At 35.8% G+C, this 16,059-nt stretch overlaps 1 protein-coding gene and 2 pseudogenes across 1 annotated transcript; 1 reads left to right on the top strand and 2 right to left on the bottom strand.

Annotated features, from left to right (window-relative positions):
- Nucleotides 1–1,526: 1,526 nt before the first annotated feature.
- Nucleotides 1,527–6,847, top strand: LOC107690402 (protein KTI12 homolog; the record flags this gene model as incomplete). The annotated part of the gene is made up of 8 exons (XM_016488735.1): nucleotides 1,527–1,581; nucleotides 1,841–1,896; nucleotides 1,980–2,057; nucleotides 4,328–4,329; nucleotides 4,870–5,029; nucleotides 5,134–5,196; nucleotides 5,363–5,431; nucleotides 6,674–6,847. Coding segments are annotated over 8 exons (627 nt in total), but the record flags the coding sequence as incomplete, so codon positions are not given.
- A 1,453-nt stretch (nucleotides 6,848–8,300) lies between these two features.
- LOC107690401 (cholesterol 25-hydroxylase-like protein 1, member 1) lies at nucleotides 8,301–9,203 on the bottom strand (annotated as a pseudogene).
- Nucleotides 9,204–10,063: 860 nt separating this feature from the next.
- Nucleotides 10,064–16,059, bottom strand: part of LOC107690389 (uncharacterized) — a 20,289-nt pseudogene continuing 14,293 nt past the window's right edge.

Raw genomic sequence — 16,059 nt, 5'->3', positions numbered from 1 at the left:
TTTGACGTCTGCATTTACATCTGCAAGACGTCTATAGGATTTTTCCTATCAGATGTCAAATAGACGTTTAGAAGATGTCTTTAAGATGTTTATGATTTAGAATGCATGTAAAACTGACATCTCAGAGATGTTTATCAGATGTTTTTGTACACGGCAGATGCAGATGAAGCGATCTTTAACGGACATCTTGCAGATGTAGGCCTACGTCTGCTATCTGGAAACACATTTAGCTGTTCAATAATAAATCTGAAAACACAATAGCAGATCTTATGTTTACCCATCTCTGTTAAATGATTTAGCCACCTTTGTAAACTCAAACCACTCAAATCAGTTAAACATATCAGGTATTATGGGAACTGTTTAAAACAGTTAAACGTTGACACACACTCCAACCTCATCTGGACCAATAGTATCCAGCTGCAGACCCGCAGCACCAGCAGTTTCAGAACCGCAACCATAGAACCGCAGCCACAGAACCGGAAGTGAGGGGCGGAGCTTTGACAACGAGAGAGCACGGTGAGTAGTCTGTAATGTTTTTGCTATCATATGTTTAATAATTATCGTATATATTACGTTAAGCATTTATCTGCTAAGTACTTAACGTGTGCTTGGCTTTATTATCTTATATTGAAACTTGAATTTGTTGTCATACTTTATAGTATATAACTTGTTTCTGTGGATGTTTCGATTAATTTTCGGATGCATGCTGTAAATGGGCCTTGTGGTGAAGTTTTGAAGACGTTTATTATTCATAAAAATAAATAGCTTGCTTTAATTCCCTCTGGTATATGCATTGTTTGTGTGTTAATATTACCTTGTAGTTTAGTTATTTTAATCCCAATCATTGAGATAATTGTGTGTGATTATAAGACTGACAGACTGCAACGGTTTGAGTTAAAAATCATCATATGTGTTCTACTGAAGAAACAAAGTCACCTACATCTTGGATGCCCTGGGGGTAAGCAGATAAACATCACATTTTTATTTTTGGGTGAACTATCCCTTTAAAACATATGTGCCAAATTGTATGTGCCACATGTATCCATGTTGGTTTTTTGAAAAACATTTATGCTATAGTGAATATCAAAACATTTTAGGATTTATGAATTACTGCATTTGTCCAGAACAAAATGTTTGTTTATTTGTTTTTTTTTTATTGATTTGAACTGATTTTGCACCAAGAATCACCAGCTCTGTAATAAACAAAGCAAATATGTCTAATCTTATTTACATGTTTAACATTATGGATTCCAAGAAAATAATTAAGGTTCATGTGTGAATACAGTTTGGTCTAAAGTTGGAATACCACTTGTTATAGAAAAATGAAGACAAAACATGCTGTTAAAGCTCCTGCTGGGATGAATTTTACACTAATAATTATATTTGTTATATATAAGTGTGTAATTCTTTTAATAATACATTTGTATAATTATAATTGTGTAATTGTAATTATGCACTTGCTTTAGAGTACAGTGAGCTACTTTTGATTTAAATAATTTTTTTTGTACTTCTCTCTCTGTGTATATAGGAAAGTCAGTAAAGACGACATTGTGATTCTTGATTCCTTGAATTATATTAAAGGTAAATCAGTGTTTGTTCTGTTAAAATTAATACATCTGTGCCTTTGATATTCATATAAAGCTAGTTGTTTAATTTGTTTTGACCTTTAGAAATTATTGATCCTGTACAAGAGTACAACACATTTCTTAATGTTATATTGAGTGACATACAGACTTCAGCATTATAATAACAGAGCTTGGTCTAAAAAGCTGGTGTTGCATGCGGCACTCTTGATTTCAGTCTGGCATTAGATTAAGGACTAATTTAGTTTCATTTCTAGGCTACAGATATGAGCTGTTCTGTCTTATCAAGCATACACAAACACCCCATTGCTTGGTAAGTAAACTCCTAAACCTCATCTCAGACACATTTAAAACTATTTTTGTATGCACTACTTAACATAACTATAACTCCTGCAGGTGTACTGTTTGACGTCAACTGACGTGAGCTCAGAATGGAATAAAGGCAGAGAGGCTGATTCTCAGTACACAGGAAATGTAAGCATTTGTTGCTTTGTTTCAGTGTAGTTACAGTGGGTATAGAAAAGAATCACCCCCCTTTAAAATAATCACATTTTTTTGCTTTTCAGTCTGAAATGAAGATGGACACGGTTTTTGTTTTATCCAGCTGTATTTACTCAGTGCAATTTGTAACATCCGAGTGAAAGATATAACACCAATATGTCAGGGAAAAAAAAGAAAACAGAGTTGAAAAAATTATCACCCCGTATTTTGTTGAACCACCTTTTGCTTTAATTTGAGTCTTTATTCTGTTGGGATATGTCTCTACTAACTTTGCACATCTAGACGTTGCAATATTTGCCCACTCTTCTTTGCAGAACTCCTCAAGTTCGGTTACATTTGATGGTGACTGTTTGTGGACTGCAGTCTTCAAGTCATTCCACAGATTTTCAATGGGTTTTAAGTCTGGGCTTTGACTAGGCCATGCAAGGACATTCACCTTTTTCTCCTTTAATCACTGTGTGCTCAGATTTGCTGTGTGCTTTGGGTCATTGTCATACTGGAAGGTAAACCTTCTTCCCATTGACAACTTTCTGGCAGAGGGCAGTAGATTTTCCTCAAGAATTTGACGGTATTTTGCCTCATCCATGTTTCCTTCTATCCTGACAAGTGTTCCAGTCCCTGCTGCAGAGAAACACCCCCATAACAGGATATGACCACCTCCATGCTTTACTGTAGGAATGCTGTTATTTGGATGGTGAGCTGTATTGGATTTCCGCCAGACATTTCGTTTGGTGTTGAGGCCAAATAATTAAATCTTAGTCTCATCTGCCTCAGAATCTTCAAGGTGTATTTTGGCAAAGCTCAGTCATGACTGCATGTGGCCTTTCTTGAGGAGTGGCTTTTTTCTTGCAACCCTCCCATACAAGCCACATTTGTGGAGAATTTGTGATATTGTTGTCACATGCACACAATGACCACTCTTTGTCATAAATTCCTGTAACTGCTTCAGAGTTGCTGTAGGCCTCTTGGTAGCCTCTCTGAGCAGTTTCCTCATGGCTCTTTCATCCAGTTTATAGTGACGTCCTGATCCAGGGACCAAATACCTTCCACTTCTTAATAATAGTCCTTTTTACCTGTTGAAATACCCATAAAATGCAGTTTTACACTTGCCAAAAAGTGATTACAGACTCTACTTATTGAGTGAACTGTTCTTTCTGTGTCAAAATGACTTGATTTCATTCATGGTTGTTATATTTGATAGATTATAGCTCATTCAGTCCTTTTTACCTGTTGAAATACATTTAAATGGCCAATAAAACGCAGTTTTACACTTGCTAAAAAGTGATTACAGACGGCAATCAGTTTTTGGCAGACGATCAATTTTATGATATAACCAAAAAGGTCATAACCTTTTTTTTCAGGCTTCTGATTGACCAACATGGCTTTACGTTTAGGGTTATATCGCCACCTGTTGGTTTGGCATGCTCTTGACGGCACTTCATTGTGAGTTTTTGCGTTTTCATGTGGACCAGATTTTTTTTTTTAAACGGAGGAAAAAACGTTTACATGTGGACTAGGCCTCAGTTGCACTACCAAGGACTACCAAGCTAATCAAACTGACCACAGCTGATCACAGTTAAAAGTCAAATGGCTTTGTGTGCCATTGAGAAGGTGATTAGCTACAACTGATTGAGTTTACAAGTCATTTTTAGGAGGGGGGTGATCCTTTTTCCAACTCGGTGATTCAGTTTTTTTGTTTTAAAACATTTTTTCTGACATGTTGGTGTTATATCTTTCACTTTGATGTTATAAGTTGCACTGAGTAAATGCAGCTGGATAAAACAAAAACTGTGTCCATCTTCATTTCAGGCTGCAAAGCAACAAAATGTGATTAATTTAAAGGGGGGTGATTCTTTTCTATACCCACTGTATATTAAAGGAATAGTTCACACAGACATGAAAATTTGCTGAAAATGTTCACCCTCGTGTAGATTAATTTTTCTTCATCTGAACAGATTTGGAGAAATCTTATCATTACAGCACTTGCTCACCAATGGATATCTTCTGCAGTGAATGGGTGCCGTCAGAATGAGAGTTCAAACAGCTGATAAATCAGCTAAACTTTTTGATGATGGATTTGTCCGCAATCTTTGGGTTACAAGTCTGAATCTCTTAACCATTAGGCCACGACTGCCCTGATCAGTTGTTTGAACTCTCATTCTGATGGCATTCATTCACTGCAAATTTTTAGCAAATTTCCTTTTTGGTTAACTATTCCTCTAATTGTGTGTTTCAGATATTAGATGTACATTTATCGTTCCAACATTTAGGTTCAGTAAGATTGTTTTTTTTTTTTTTTTAAGAAAGTAATACTTTTATTTAGCAATGTTACGTTAAATTAATCAAAAGCGTCTGGTATGTTACAAAAGATTTCTATTTTAAATGAATGCTGTTCAGTGAACGTATTATTGTTTAAAAGAAAAAAATGCAACACAGCTGTTTTCAAAATTGATAATACATTTTTTCTTGATCAAATCTCACCAAATCCGCTGCTGAAAACTAACCTTATCCATCACATAAAAAAACTTTTACAAATATATTACAATAGAAAAGTTATTTTGAATTGTAATATTTCACAATATGTGAAAAAATCACAACTGTTTTTACTGCTTTTTAACTAATACATGCAGCTTTGTTTGAGCGTAAGAGACACAATTAAAAAATCTTACTGGCCTCGAAACTTTTGAATGGTAGTGTATTTTCAAAAAGTTCATAACATTATCAAATAAAGATTCTGAATATATTATCTAAATTTAACAATGTCTTCTGGTCTTTTAAACAACAGTCTTGATGCGCTAGTACTGCGTTTTGAAGCCCCTGATTCAAGGAATAGATGGGATAGTCCACTCTTTACTATTCAGCAAGAAGACTCGCTTCCATTTGAAGCCATCTGCGATGCACTTTTCAAAAGAAAAGCACCACCACCTAATCAGTCCACGCAGAGCGTAAGAGTGCTAGGAATGCATTATGGATGAGAATATAGCAGCATTATGTACTTTTTATTGCCCTTGAATGGATATTAGAACCTGTTTCTCTTTGCCTTTTACAGCAACCGCTCTCATCCACAAACTTTCTGTATGAGTTGGACAAAGTTACTCAAGATGTCCTAATGGTACGATTTCCATCACCTTTAGGTGTTCTGTTATAAAAATAGAAAGCATTCAAAGTCATTCTTTCTGTTTCATTGCCGACAGGTGAGCGTTTATAGTTTGCATTTGCATAGCAAGACCATTAGTATCAATAGTATGTGTTGTCATATGTGTTGTTTTATGTCTCAGGCTGTTCTTGAGTCACAGAAGACCAGCTTCCCTGGAGATCTCGTTTCCATTCCTGGAGCCACGGAAAAGATATCCTTTATTCTTGCATGTTTAGCATATCTTTAGCTTTGAATTACTTTCGTTTTCTTTTTTTCTTTGTTTTTTTGTGGGAGGAAATGTAAAATTGTTGTCTTGCTTTTGCTAAGCCACCCGTCATAGCTTTTTGATATTTTTCACTGTGACAACACAGAAATGCCCTGCTATACACAGGCAAAGCTTTAGAAACGCTTACAACATGAATCCAGGATCAAGCCTGGAACTTTAATAAGCTCGACTGCAACTTCCTGACAGAAAGTTGATCTGTTTAATGTTAATTGAAGATGTGTTGTAGTAATAAGTTGGACCTATATGAATGTAATGAATACACAAACATCAAAGAATGTCATTTCTTTCTGATGCAATTGCAGTTTGGTGGCCGTCCGTAACTGCTTTAGCATTTAGACACGTAGAGAGATGGACCAGTGCAGGTGGCCCTTTGAAATAATACATAATTCAAATTGGATATTATTAGAAATTCATCTATACTCGTTCTTTGTTGTCTTGTAGCTAGGTTTCCAGCATACGCTACCACTCAAAAGTTTTTTTTGCATGTCAATTATGCTCACCAAGGCTGCATTTAATTGACCAAAAATACAGTAAAACAGTGATATTGTGAAATGTTTAATAACTTTTTTAAATTTCAATATTTCTTTTCATGTAATTTTGTTCTGTGATGGCCAGTGCTGAGTAGTAACTGATTACATGTATTCTGGATTATGAAATTCGATAAATTAAATACTTGTAATTAGATTGTATTACATATTAATAAAATGCTCATAATTTAATTAATTATTAGCTTTTCATCAACTCATGAACCCCAGTTTGGGAAACCCTGGCATAATGTAATGTTTAATACATTTCATGATGTTGATAACAAACAATGGAATATATTACAGAAATAAAGATTAGTCAGAATACATTACCTAATATGTGTAATCCAATCAATTACATTGCTAACTACAATTTTCGACATGGAAACTGTAATCAGCAATGAACTACAAGTTGTAAGTAATCTATCCAGAACTGGTGATGGCAAAGCTGAATGTTCAGCAGCCATTACTTCAGTGTCACATGATACACAATACATTCTGATATACTGATTTGGTGCTTGAGAAACATTTCTTATTACCACAGTTAAAAATAGTTGTGCTGATTAATATTTTTGTGGTACTTTTACCACAAATACTTATGTACATTATTGTACCAGCCCAGTTTTCTTAACTTCTTCAATACATTGAACTCACAAGAAGTCTTAACATGGTGGAGTTGAGGAAACTCAGACGTCAGTTCATCAGTTACACCAAGATGCATCCGACAGAGAACATTGGACAGATTGCCAATATGTTTGTGCAGTATCTTAATAAGAGCATGCACTAACAGGTGTTTTTTCTTTTCTTTTTTGTAATTCTTAAGGTCATATTTATTGTTTTCAAGTTTCAAGCATTTTAACAATGTTTTGAGTGCAATAAAATTTGAACTCTTTTAATGTCTTTCTATATTTATTGATGTGTGTGAATCCAACTTTACTCCCAACACCTAGACCGGTCACATTAGTGCATGTTTTTTTTTTGTTAGAGATTGTTCTTTTTCCCCCCTCATTTTCCTCAGTAACGGAACAGGCTGGGAAGCATTCAGCTGTAGTCTAGATGTTTGTCTTCAGTGGTTCACAGACCTTGAAATGAGCATAAGGTTTGATTGAAGTCATCAATGCGTACATACAGATGTTTTCATGCTTCAGACGTGAACAGGCTAATGAAATGAACCATAAAACTCATTGAGACGCTGACTATTAGTGTTTTTCATGCAAGTCTTTTGTTTATGCCTCTGGGCAAATGTAAACGTTTGGAGAGCCATATTGATTCTTCTGTTCGTGAGTCAGGCCAGCTGTTTGTGCAAAATTATAATCGTATAATTTAATTTGAAGAAAGCATGCACTCCAGTAACTTCTGTCATGACCTCTCAGACTTGTTTGCATGGTGAATATAGCAACATTTGTATTTTGGTTACATCTTTGTCAGGCTTTTTTTTATTATTATTTTTAAATTTCACATTTATATAGTCCACATATATCTAGTCTTTTTTGGCACTGTGAGTCCACATTTAAATATATCAAAATATTTTTGGTTAGTTATTGGCTAAAAAACTTATTTATTCATCCCCATTTCAAAGAGATTTGCAAGTTGATATTTGGTAAAGGAATATTTGACCTTTTAATCTGTAATAAATTATTGGTAGTGATTTGGAGGAAAGCACTAAAGCTTTGAGGGTATCGAAAATACCTTTCTCTTTAAAAATCACCGACTCAGTAATCGGGTTAGTTACCAGATATGATGTCGTTTTACATAACTACTGTAAAGCTGTAAAATATCAGACCACTGGCTGTAACTAATGCGAAGACGGGTTGTTATGTGGTACCACTTTCTGGCTGCTGTTTACTAGAATAATAATTCAGACATCAACAACAACAACAAAAATCTATTTATTTTCTGCATTCCTCCTCTTTTCTAGCTCGCTTCCAAATCTAGTTGTCTAATAAACCTGGAATTGCATATTACAAATATTGTTGGCTCTTTGACAAATTGCTTTTGTTCCTCTTTTGTAAGTCGCTTTGGATAAAATGCTTAAATGTAAATGTGTGGCTTAGATACCGTATAGGGCAACAAATTATTTTTATAATAAAAATGGACTGCATATTTAATATTCTGAAACTTGCACAACAAAATATAGAAAAATTTTCTTTATTAATTTCAGCCATATAGAATGCAGACAGAAATACAAGAATAGAAAAAAAAAAATGTATACAAGTATTTTAAATGGTCTATATTTACACAGATTAAAGGTTTAAAACCAATGAAACCGTCTACTTTTCTTTATCAATTTTCTTAGTCCATTTCACTGTTACGGCAGTGCCAAAGAATCTGTCCCAGTGACTAAAGAAAGGTGCAAAGTTGCTGCTGGGTTTCTGGTGATGTATGTCATGGGCCATTGCTCCTCCAAGAAGCCCAAAAGGAACCAGGTGGCTGGGCGAATAAGGCAGGTCGTAGCCAATATGGTCTTCCACAAAACAGTGAGAGTCCATATGGTCAGAGGATGGCACTTGAGCAGGATGGGCTCGATGTTACTCCAGAAGCCCACTGTCATCAGCTCCACAGCGCTGAGGGGCTGGGTGGACCAGGAGAACGGCGAGATGTAATCGTGATGGATGGCGTGGACCATTCTGTACAGGTGAGGATTTTTGTGGTGCACCAAATGCCAGAAGTACTGGGCGTCAAAGATGAGCAAAACACCCAACCCGCCGGAGATCAGTTCCCATACTGTTGGAGCAACCGCAGGAAGTGGAGGCGTAGGCATCACTACATTGGTGATCAACACAGCCGGAAGCACAAACACTAGATGATGGTGGGATGGCGCTCTTTTTGGATCTTGTACTTGAAGAGAGGAGATATCTCTCCCAAGACATCCAGGATGGTGAAGGGGACGCTGAAGATGACGTAGCTGGAGAAGGCGAGCAGCACTGGGAAGAATGGAGACGAGACCAGGGTGAAGTGCTGGAACAACAGGTAGTCCCACAGGGGCTGGAGGAGACTGTCTGAAGCTGTGGAGGTCAGGAGCTGAAGAGCAACTTCAGTGATGTTCCACATCCTGCTGCTAGATTGAGCAAAGACAAGTGAATGCTAATGGGAATAACCCAGCCCTATTTATACTGCTGAGCCATACTTAGACCTCCTATCAAGCCATTATAGGGCACTTTCTCTTTGGTTTTCTCAGCCAATACCCCACAACCCAACCTTTCCAAAACATGAACCGAGACCGCAAGAAAACAAATGTTATGCTGGATTACTTCCTTCAAATCCTGGTGCAAAAGAAAAGCTTTCCCCAAAACCCTAGTCTCTCACTCTCTTTAGTGTCTTGGTTATTGAATGGATCAGTTCTCGCCATTTTACTGAATCCACAGATTAGTTAGAATAAATAAATAAAAAACTGAAACTTCACATAGATGTTAAATGTAACTATTATCAAAAACCTAACAAGGACCTTCTTCTATGCAGAAGACAAAATAACAATTTCCACTGATCTTTCTGCTTTGGTACAACTAAATAAAGCTAATAAATAAAAAAAATGCATTTGACTTTAACTTGTGGACTATATGTAAACTCTTGCTTAACATTTACAGTAAAGAGTCTGGTTCAGTGTTTGCTCTAAGCTGGTCCTACAGCGCGCTATCAGAGGTCCTCTGAAACCCTCCGATTCCCCCAGCTCCACCTGTCTAGATCTACTACGGAATTTATGTATGCGTATTCATACAACAGTAACATATCTTACATGTTCAAAGTAGCAGTAGTGTTTGTAGCAGATCTAGTCCACCAAGACCAACACTGTCATAAAAATATTTTTAACATATTTTTTTAATTATTAACATTTAGCAGATTCTGGGGTGTGTTAACTTATGACCACAACTGTATGCAGTGTTGAATTAAATATTCTGCATATCCCATTCCATATTAATAATAATAACAAAAATATTTTGTACATCATTTTATTTCAATTACAATCATAGAAAATGCACAGAAATATTTTGCATTCCATACTTTGCTTATTGCACTACTACATTTTAGATACAATAATCCATAATTTGATGTGGTTGCAGTTTGAAAAAAAAAATAAGAGAGAGAGAAAATGTCCAGTGACTAAAATAACATCATAATAACATCTCATCATAATGATTGTAACCTTTAGCAAAATTCTGAAGTCTAAATGACTCTTGACTAGCATCATTTCAGGTATTCTTAAGAAATCTAAAACCAAAGATGTAAATGCATTTATGCACATACAATATGTATGTTTTTTTTGTCTACTAGCAAACAAAAAGAGAGGAGATGTCTAGAAAGTGGGAACAGTTTACATGTTATGCTGAATATATGAAAAATCTATTTTATGTATGTCAAATGTATTTTATTTCAAATTCAATGTACTGTACACTGCAAGAAAAGAATTTTGTGAAATCATCTGAAAAGAAAATCAAAAAATGTGATTTGATGACAAACATGATTAGGTACCTAGCCATGTATCATCTGATTGGCTGAAAATAAGGTCCTCTGGTATCTTTAGTTACTTTTTAGTCTTTAGTCTTTTTCTTTGCCACTGTTTTACATGTATTGGTGTATTTTTGCCGGTCGTTCCTGTATAGAAAAACAACATAATTAATAATAATAAATAATAAGTTCATATACAGTTCAGAGACATAAAACCCATGATCAGGTCATAACCAAATTCGTTTAGAACACATGGGTCACCAACAGTTTACATGTGCAAAAAAAAAAAAACGACCATATTCTAGGTTTGTCAACAACTATTAGTTTAAGGTTAGATGTGACAGTGTACGTAAGGTATTGATCAAATAAAATATATGACATGTTGCAACATACAGTATGTAACAGTAGGTAAATGTTACATTATGCTATATTTCACTGCCACAGGGTTTATAAAGTATAACGAAATCAGCACATACCTGCTCATCTTAACCTTGTTTCTACAGCCCTGTCCGCCCTCCCAGTGGCTTGAGAAGGCTGCTCTTGTCATCATACCTCCACAACCAACACATGGTTTACCGCTGCTGTATGGCTAGAAGAAGAAAATAAAACAAGAAGTCAAAAGGTGTAAGTATATTAGAAACCAGTGGTTCTCAACTGGTGAGTCGAGACCCAAAAGGTGCGTTCAGATAAAGTTGTGGACAGGAAGGAAAAAAACAATACTAAATGGAAATGCAAAATGCAATCATTTCTATATAGAAAAATAAGACAACGGCATTAATTATTTAAAGTGTCTTAAGTGTCAATTTTTCGAAATTGAGATTTATACATCATCTGAAAGCTGAATAAATAAGCTTAGTATATGTTACGATAGGACAATATTTGGCCGAGATACAACTATTTGAAAATCTGGAATCTGAGGCTGCAAAAAAATCAAAATATTGAGAAAATCGCCTTTAAAGTTGTCCAAATGAAGTACTTAGCAATGCATATTACTAATCAAAAATGAAGTTTTGATATATTTATGGTAGGAAATGTACAAAATATCTTCATGGAACATGATCTTTACTAAATATCCTAATGATTTATGGCATAAAAGAAAAATCGATCATTTTGACCCATACAATGTATTTTTGGCTATTGCTACAAATATATCCGTGCTACATATGACTGGTTTTGTGGTCCAGGGTCACATATATAGTTCAGAGATAATTTGTACTTTTAAAACACATGGGCTTAAATTTTAAATAGGGAGAAGAAAACGCTTCCCATATATTTGTTGTTAATGTTAATATTTGTTGTTAAGGCCACTCTAATATTTTGGCGCAAAATCATTTGTAACAGACAGTTTGACTGTTATGTCTCATTCTCAAAAACTATGAAAAAAAAATATTACATTAAATGGAGGTTCACATGCAACATGGATAAACACAGTTTGTGCTGACCACTTTGTTTATACTGTAGATCATTTTCATGAAATCACCAAAATTCTAAATATTTCGAATCAAAATGATTTTTCTAAAAATATTTACAATCTAAAAACATTTAGAATTAAAAAATATTTTCATATTCAATTCAATAGGAAAATACTTTAATTCTAAATGTTTTAGATTCTAAATGCTTTAAGAAAAGTTAACTAGTTTGGCACTGTGTCATCATTTGATGTCCAATGGAAAATCTAGACCCTGAAGCAAAACCAGACAAAACTCATTGACCCATTCTTGTCTTTGGAACAAATGTCTTGCTTTCTTATTTGTCTTGGCAAAATTTGGGTCAAAACATTTTTGTTGCACCCACAGTGTTGTAATATTTCCAAAAGCCAAAGGTTTAAATGAGCAGGAAACCTGCCTAATTGGCCTCTAATTTCAATGCAATATCTGGGTTAAGGTTAAGTGAAAATAATCCTCATCCAGTCAGCCCGACGGCATTTCTGCCCCTGACCTGCTCTTTGGCACAATAACCACAGATCATTCTGGTGGCTAGCTCCATCAGATGGTCCTGATCTTCATCATGGCACACGTCACATGGGTACGCCCGACCACAGCATGGAAATCTAGCAGGAAAGACAGTAGTTAGTACAAGACGGCTGCCCTAAACAAGAGGATGTTGCGGTACACAAAGTTTTCTGCTTCAAAATAAACCTATTACAGACCCAGACAATGTTCCCGGGAGTTACCTTAGCCACCGGTGACTTTGTTTGAAATGCCTGCAGGCTCCTTTATCAGGTAGGGGTTTCCCTTGCTGAACCGCAGGATCTCTGTAGCGTCGAGTGTATTGGGCAGCTGCACCTGTGAATTCAGTATATAACAATAATCTGTTACATTTATATGCAGCTTTTCACACTCAATGCACTTTAAAGAGAGGATCAGGAATCTCCTCAACCTCAAGGCACCAGAACAGATAACCGTGGAGAGTTGAGAAACACCTTAGGGGGCAGAAATCATGTTCATGGATGAGCTAATGATTTATTAACGTAGTAGAATGAAGCAGGGTGAGGCTGAAAGTGTCGAAGTGAAACGAGGCCGCTGAACGAGCACGACACATGGCTTGAAAGCAGCGGAGCTTTTATTATGCCACAGTCGACCGCTTCCGCTCCTTCCTGTCGTGCGTATGTGGGAAAAAAAGCAGCGCTGTTTTATCATACTAGATACATTTGAAAGTTCTGTTATAATGCTACTCTGTACGGTCTAATAAAACGCACAACATATTAAAGTGTCTTTGGTGTTTTCCGGAAAATCGAGGAGTTATGACGTCATTGGCAGGCGACACAATGACACGGGCCGTGTCACTAGTTAAAATTGCTTATTTCTCTGGATTTAAACATTCTTCGAAACATTTGGGATAATGTAAGTACACAAGTCAGCAAAATATATAACACTGTTCTAGTGGTTTTTGGATATTTGAATAAAACAATCTTACATATTGTGCCTTTAATGTCAACAGAGAGTCAGGACTTCAATCTAAAGCCGAATAACAGTGCCTTTTTACAGTACAGTGTCCTTATATGGGACAACAGGACCCACACAGACCCCAGCTAGCATTACTAACACATAATTCCAGCAGCAACCTTTGTTGTACCAGGGGGTCTCCCGTGCAGATACTGACCAGACTTAACCTCGCTAAGCTTCAGTGTTAAACCAGGTGCTGGCGGTAAATAATTCCTCACAGCAAGACTAACTCTAGGATATCAGTGAACAAGAAACAAGAACTTGACAGAATCATTGAGTATATAGGACAGGGTTCAGACCTGTCTGATTTCTGGACTCTGGCTGAATGAACTGGAAACGTGTCGCCTCTACAAAAATGCTGAGTTTGGTATGACAATGTTGGCAGTTTTGCTCCCAGTTTTGCCCATAAGTCAGATTCTAGAGAAAAAAGAAAATAAAAGTGAGAGAGCAAAATGGACAATAATATCAAATGCTTTTCCATTCTTAAAATCCTCCAGAAAAACATATTGCTGATGATATGTGTTTATCTGACAGTGTCAAATTGTAGGGCTGTCAAAGTAACGTGTTACAGCATGCAAATAATGACATATATATTTAATTCTATTAATTCATCTTCTGTAAAGTCATCTTTACGTGTAAGATTATGTCCATAAAGTGTGGGAAAAGTAATATGCATTTGCATGTTCACATTTTTCGATGTAGTGTAAAATTTAATAAAATCTCATTTATTCCGGTGTAATTTTTTCAGCAGCTATTACTCCAGTCTTCAATGTCACATGACTCTTCAGACATTTTTAATACTCTGATTTGGTTAAATAAAATAAATTATTATTATTATCAATATCAATATTATTATCAAAGTTAAAAACAGTTGTGCTGCTTAATATTTTTTGTGAAAATTGTGATACATTTTTTAGGATTCTTTGAAGAATAGAGAGTTCTATGAAGTAATAATAATGCAATATGTCAATTGTGATCTCTAGTGAATCTTCGTCAAACCTGAATTGTGTCTTCCTTGTTGCAGTTAAGGCAACCCACAGTGAACACAGAGTCCTGCAGTACCAGATCTACAGGATTTGGGATAATGTAAGTACACAAGTCAGCAAAATATATAACACTGTTCTAGTGGTTTTTGGATATTTGAATAAAACAATCTTACATATTGTGCCTTTAATGTCAACAGAGAGTCAGGACTTCAATCTAAAGCCGAATAACAGTGCCTTTTTACAGTACAGTGTCCTTATATGGGACAACAGGACCCACACAGACCCCAGCTAGCATTACTAACACATAATTCCAGCAGCAACCTTTGTTGTACCAGGGGGTCTCCCGTGCAGATACTGACCAGACTTAACCTCGCTAAGCTTCAGTGTTAAACCAGGTGCTGGCGGTAAATAATTCCTCACAGCAAGACTAACTCTAGGATATCAGTGAACAAGAAACAAGAACTTGACAGAATCATTGAGTATATAGGACATGGTTCAGACCTGTCTGATTTCTGGACTCTGGCTGAATGAACTGGAAATGTGTCGCCTCTACAAAAATGCTGAGTTTGGTATGACAATGTTGGCAGTTTTGCTCCCAGTTTTGCCCATAAGTCAGATTCTAGAGAAAAAAGAAAATAAAAGTGCTTCCTTGTTGCAGTTAAGGCAAACCACAGTGAACACAGAGTCCTGCAGTACCAGATCTACAGGCACAACTGCATTAAGGTCCAGATAGCCCAAAACGTCACTGTAGTGGTGCAGCATACTGGGTCTAAAGGCAGCCCTGATCCCTGCTTGACATTTCTCACACTGAGCAGTACAGGTCAGACGCCCGGTCAGGGTCAGGTCAGAATCCACTTTACACCTACAAGGAAGGGCACATGGATACTTTGCACTTTTAACTGAGGGTGTTTTGAACTGGAAACGTGTCGCCTCTACAAAAATGCTGAGTTTGGTATGACAATGTTGGCAGTTTTGCTCCCAGTTTTGCCCATAAGTCAGATTCTAGAGAAAAAAGAAAATAAAAGTGAGAGAGCAAAATGGACAATAATATCAAATGCTTTTCCATTCTTAAAATCCTCCAGAAAAACATATTGCTGATGATGTGTGTTTATCTGACAGTGTCAAATTGTAGGGCTGTCAAAGTAACGTGTTACAGCATGCAAATAATGACATATATATTTAATTCTATTAATTCATCTTCTGTAAAGTCATCTTTACGTGTAAGATTATGTCCATAAAGTGTGGGAAAAGTAATATGCATTTGCATGTTCACATTTTTCGATGTAGTGTAAAATTTAATAAAATCTCATTTATTCCGGTGTAATTTTTTCAGCAGCTATTACTCCAGTCTTCAATGTCACATGACTCTTCAGACATTTTTAATACTCTGATTTGGTTAAATAAAATAAAATATTATTATTATCAATATCAATATTATTATCAAAGTTAAAAACAGTTGTGCTGCTTAATATTTTTTGTGAAAATTGTGATACATTTTTTAGGATTCTTTGAAGAATAGAGAGTTCAAAAAAAGTTTATTTGAAATAGAAATATTTTGTAACATTACAAATAATGTCTTTACTATCACTTTTGATCCTTTAATGCATCCTTGGTGAATAAAATGTATGGATTTATTTAAAAAACAAATCTAAAAA

Source organism: Sinocyclocheilus anshuiensis, unplaced genomic scaffold (assembly GCF_001515605.1).
Source record: "Sinocyclocheilus anshuiensis isolate Anshui unplaced genomic scaffold, SAMN03320099.WGS_v1.1 scaffold609, whole genome shotgun sequence".
In the NCBI taxonomy this organism is placed as follows: Eukaryota; Metazoa; Chordata; class Actinopteri; order Cypriniformes; family Cyprinidae; genus Sinocyclocheilus; species Sinocyclocheilus anshuiensis.
The sequence above is the reverse complement of the archived record's forward strand: the minus strand, read 5'-3'. Positions and strand labels throughout refer to the sequence as shown.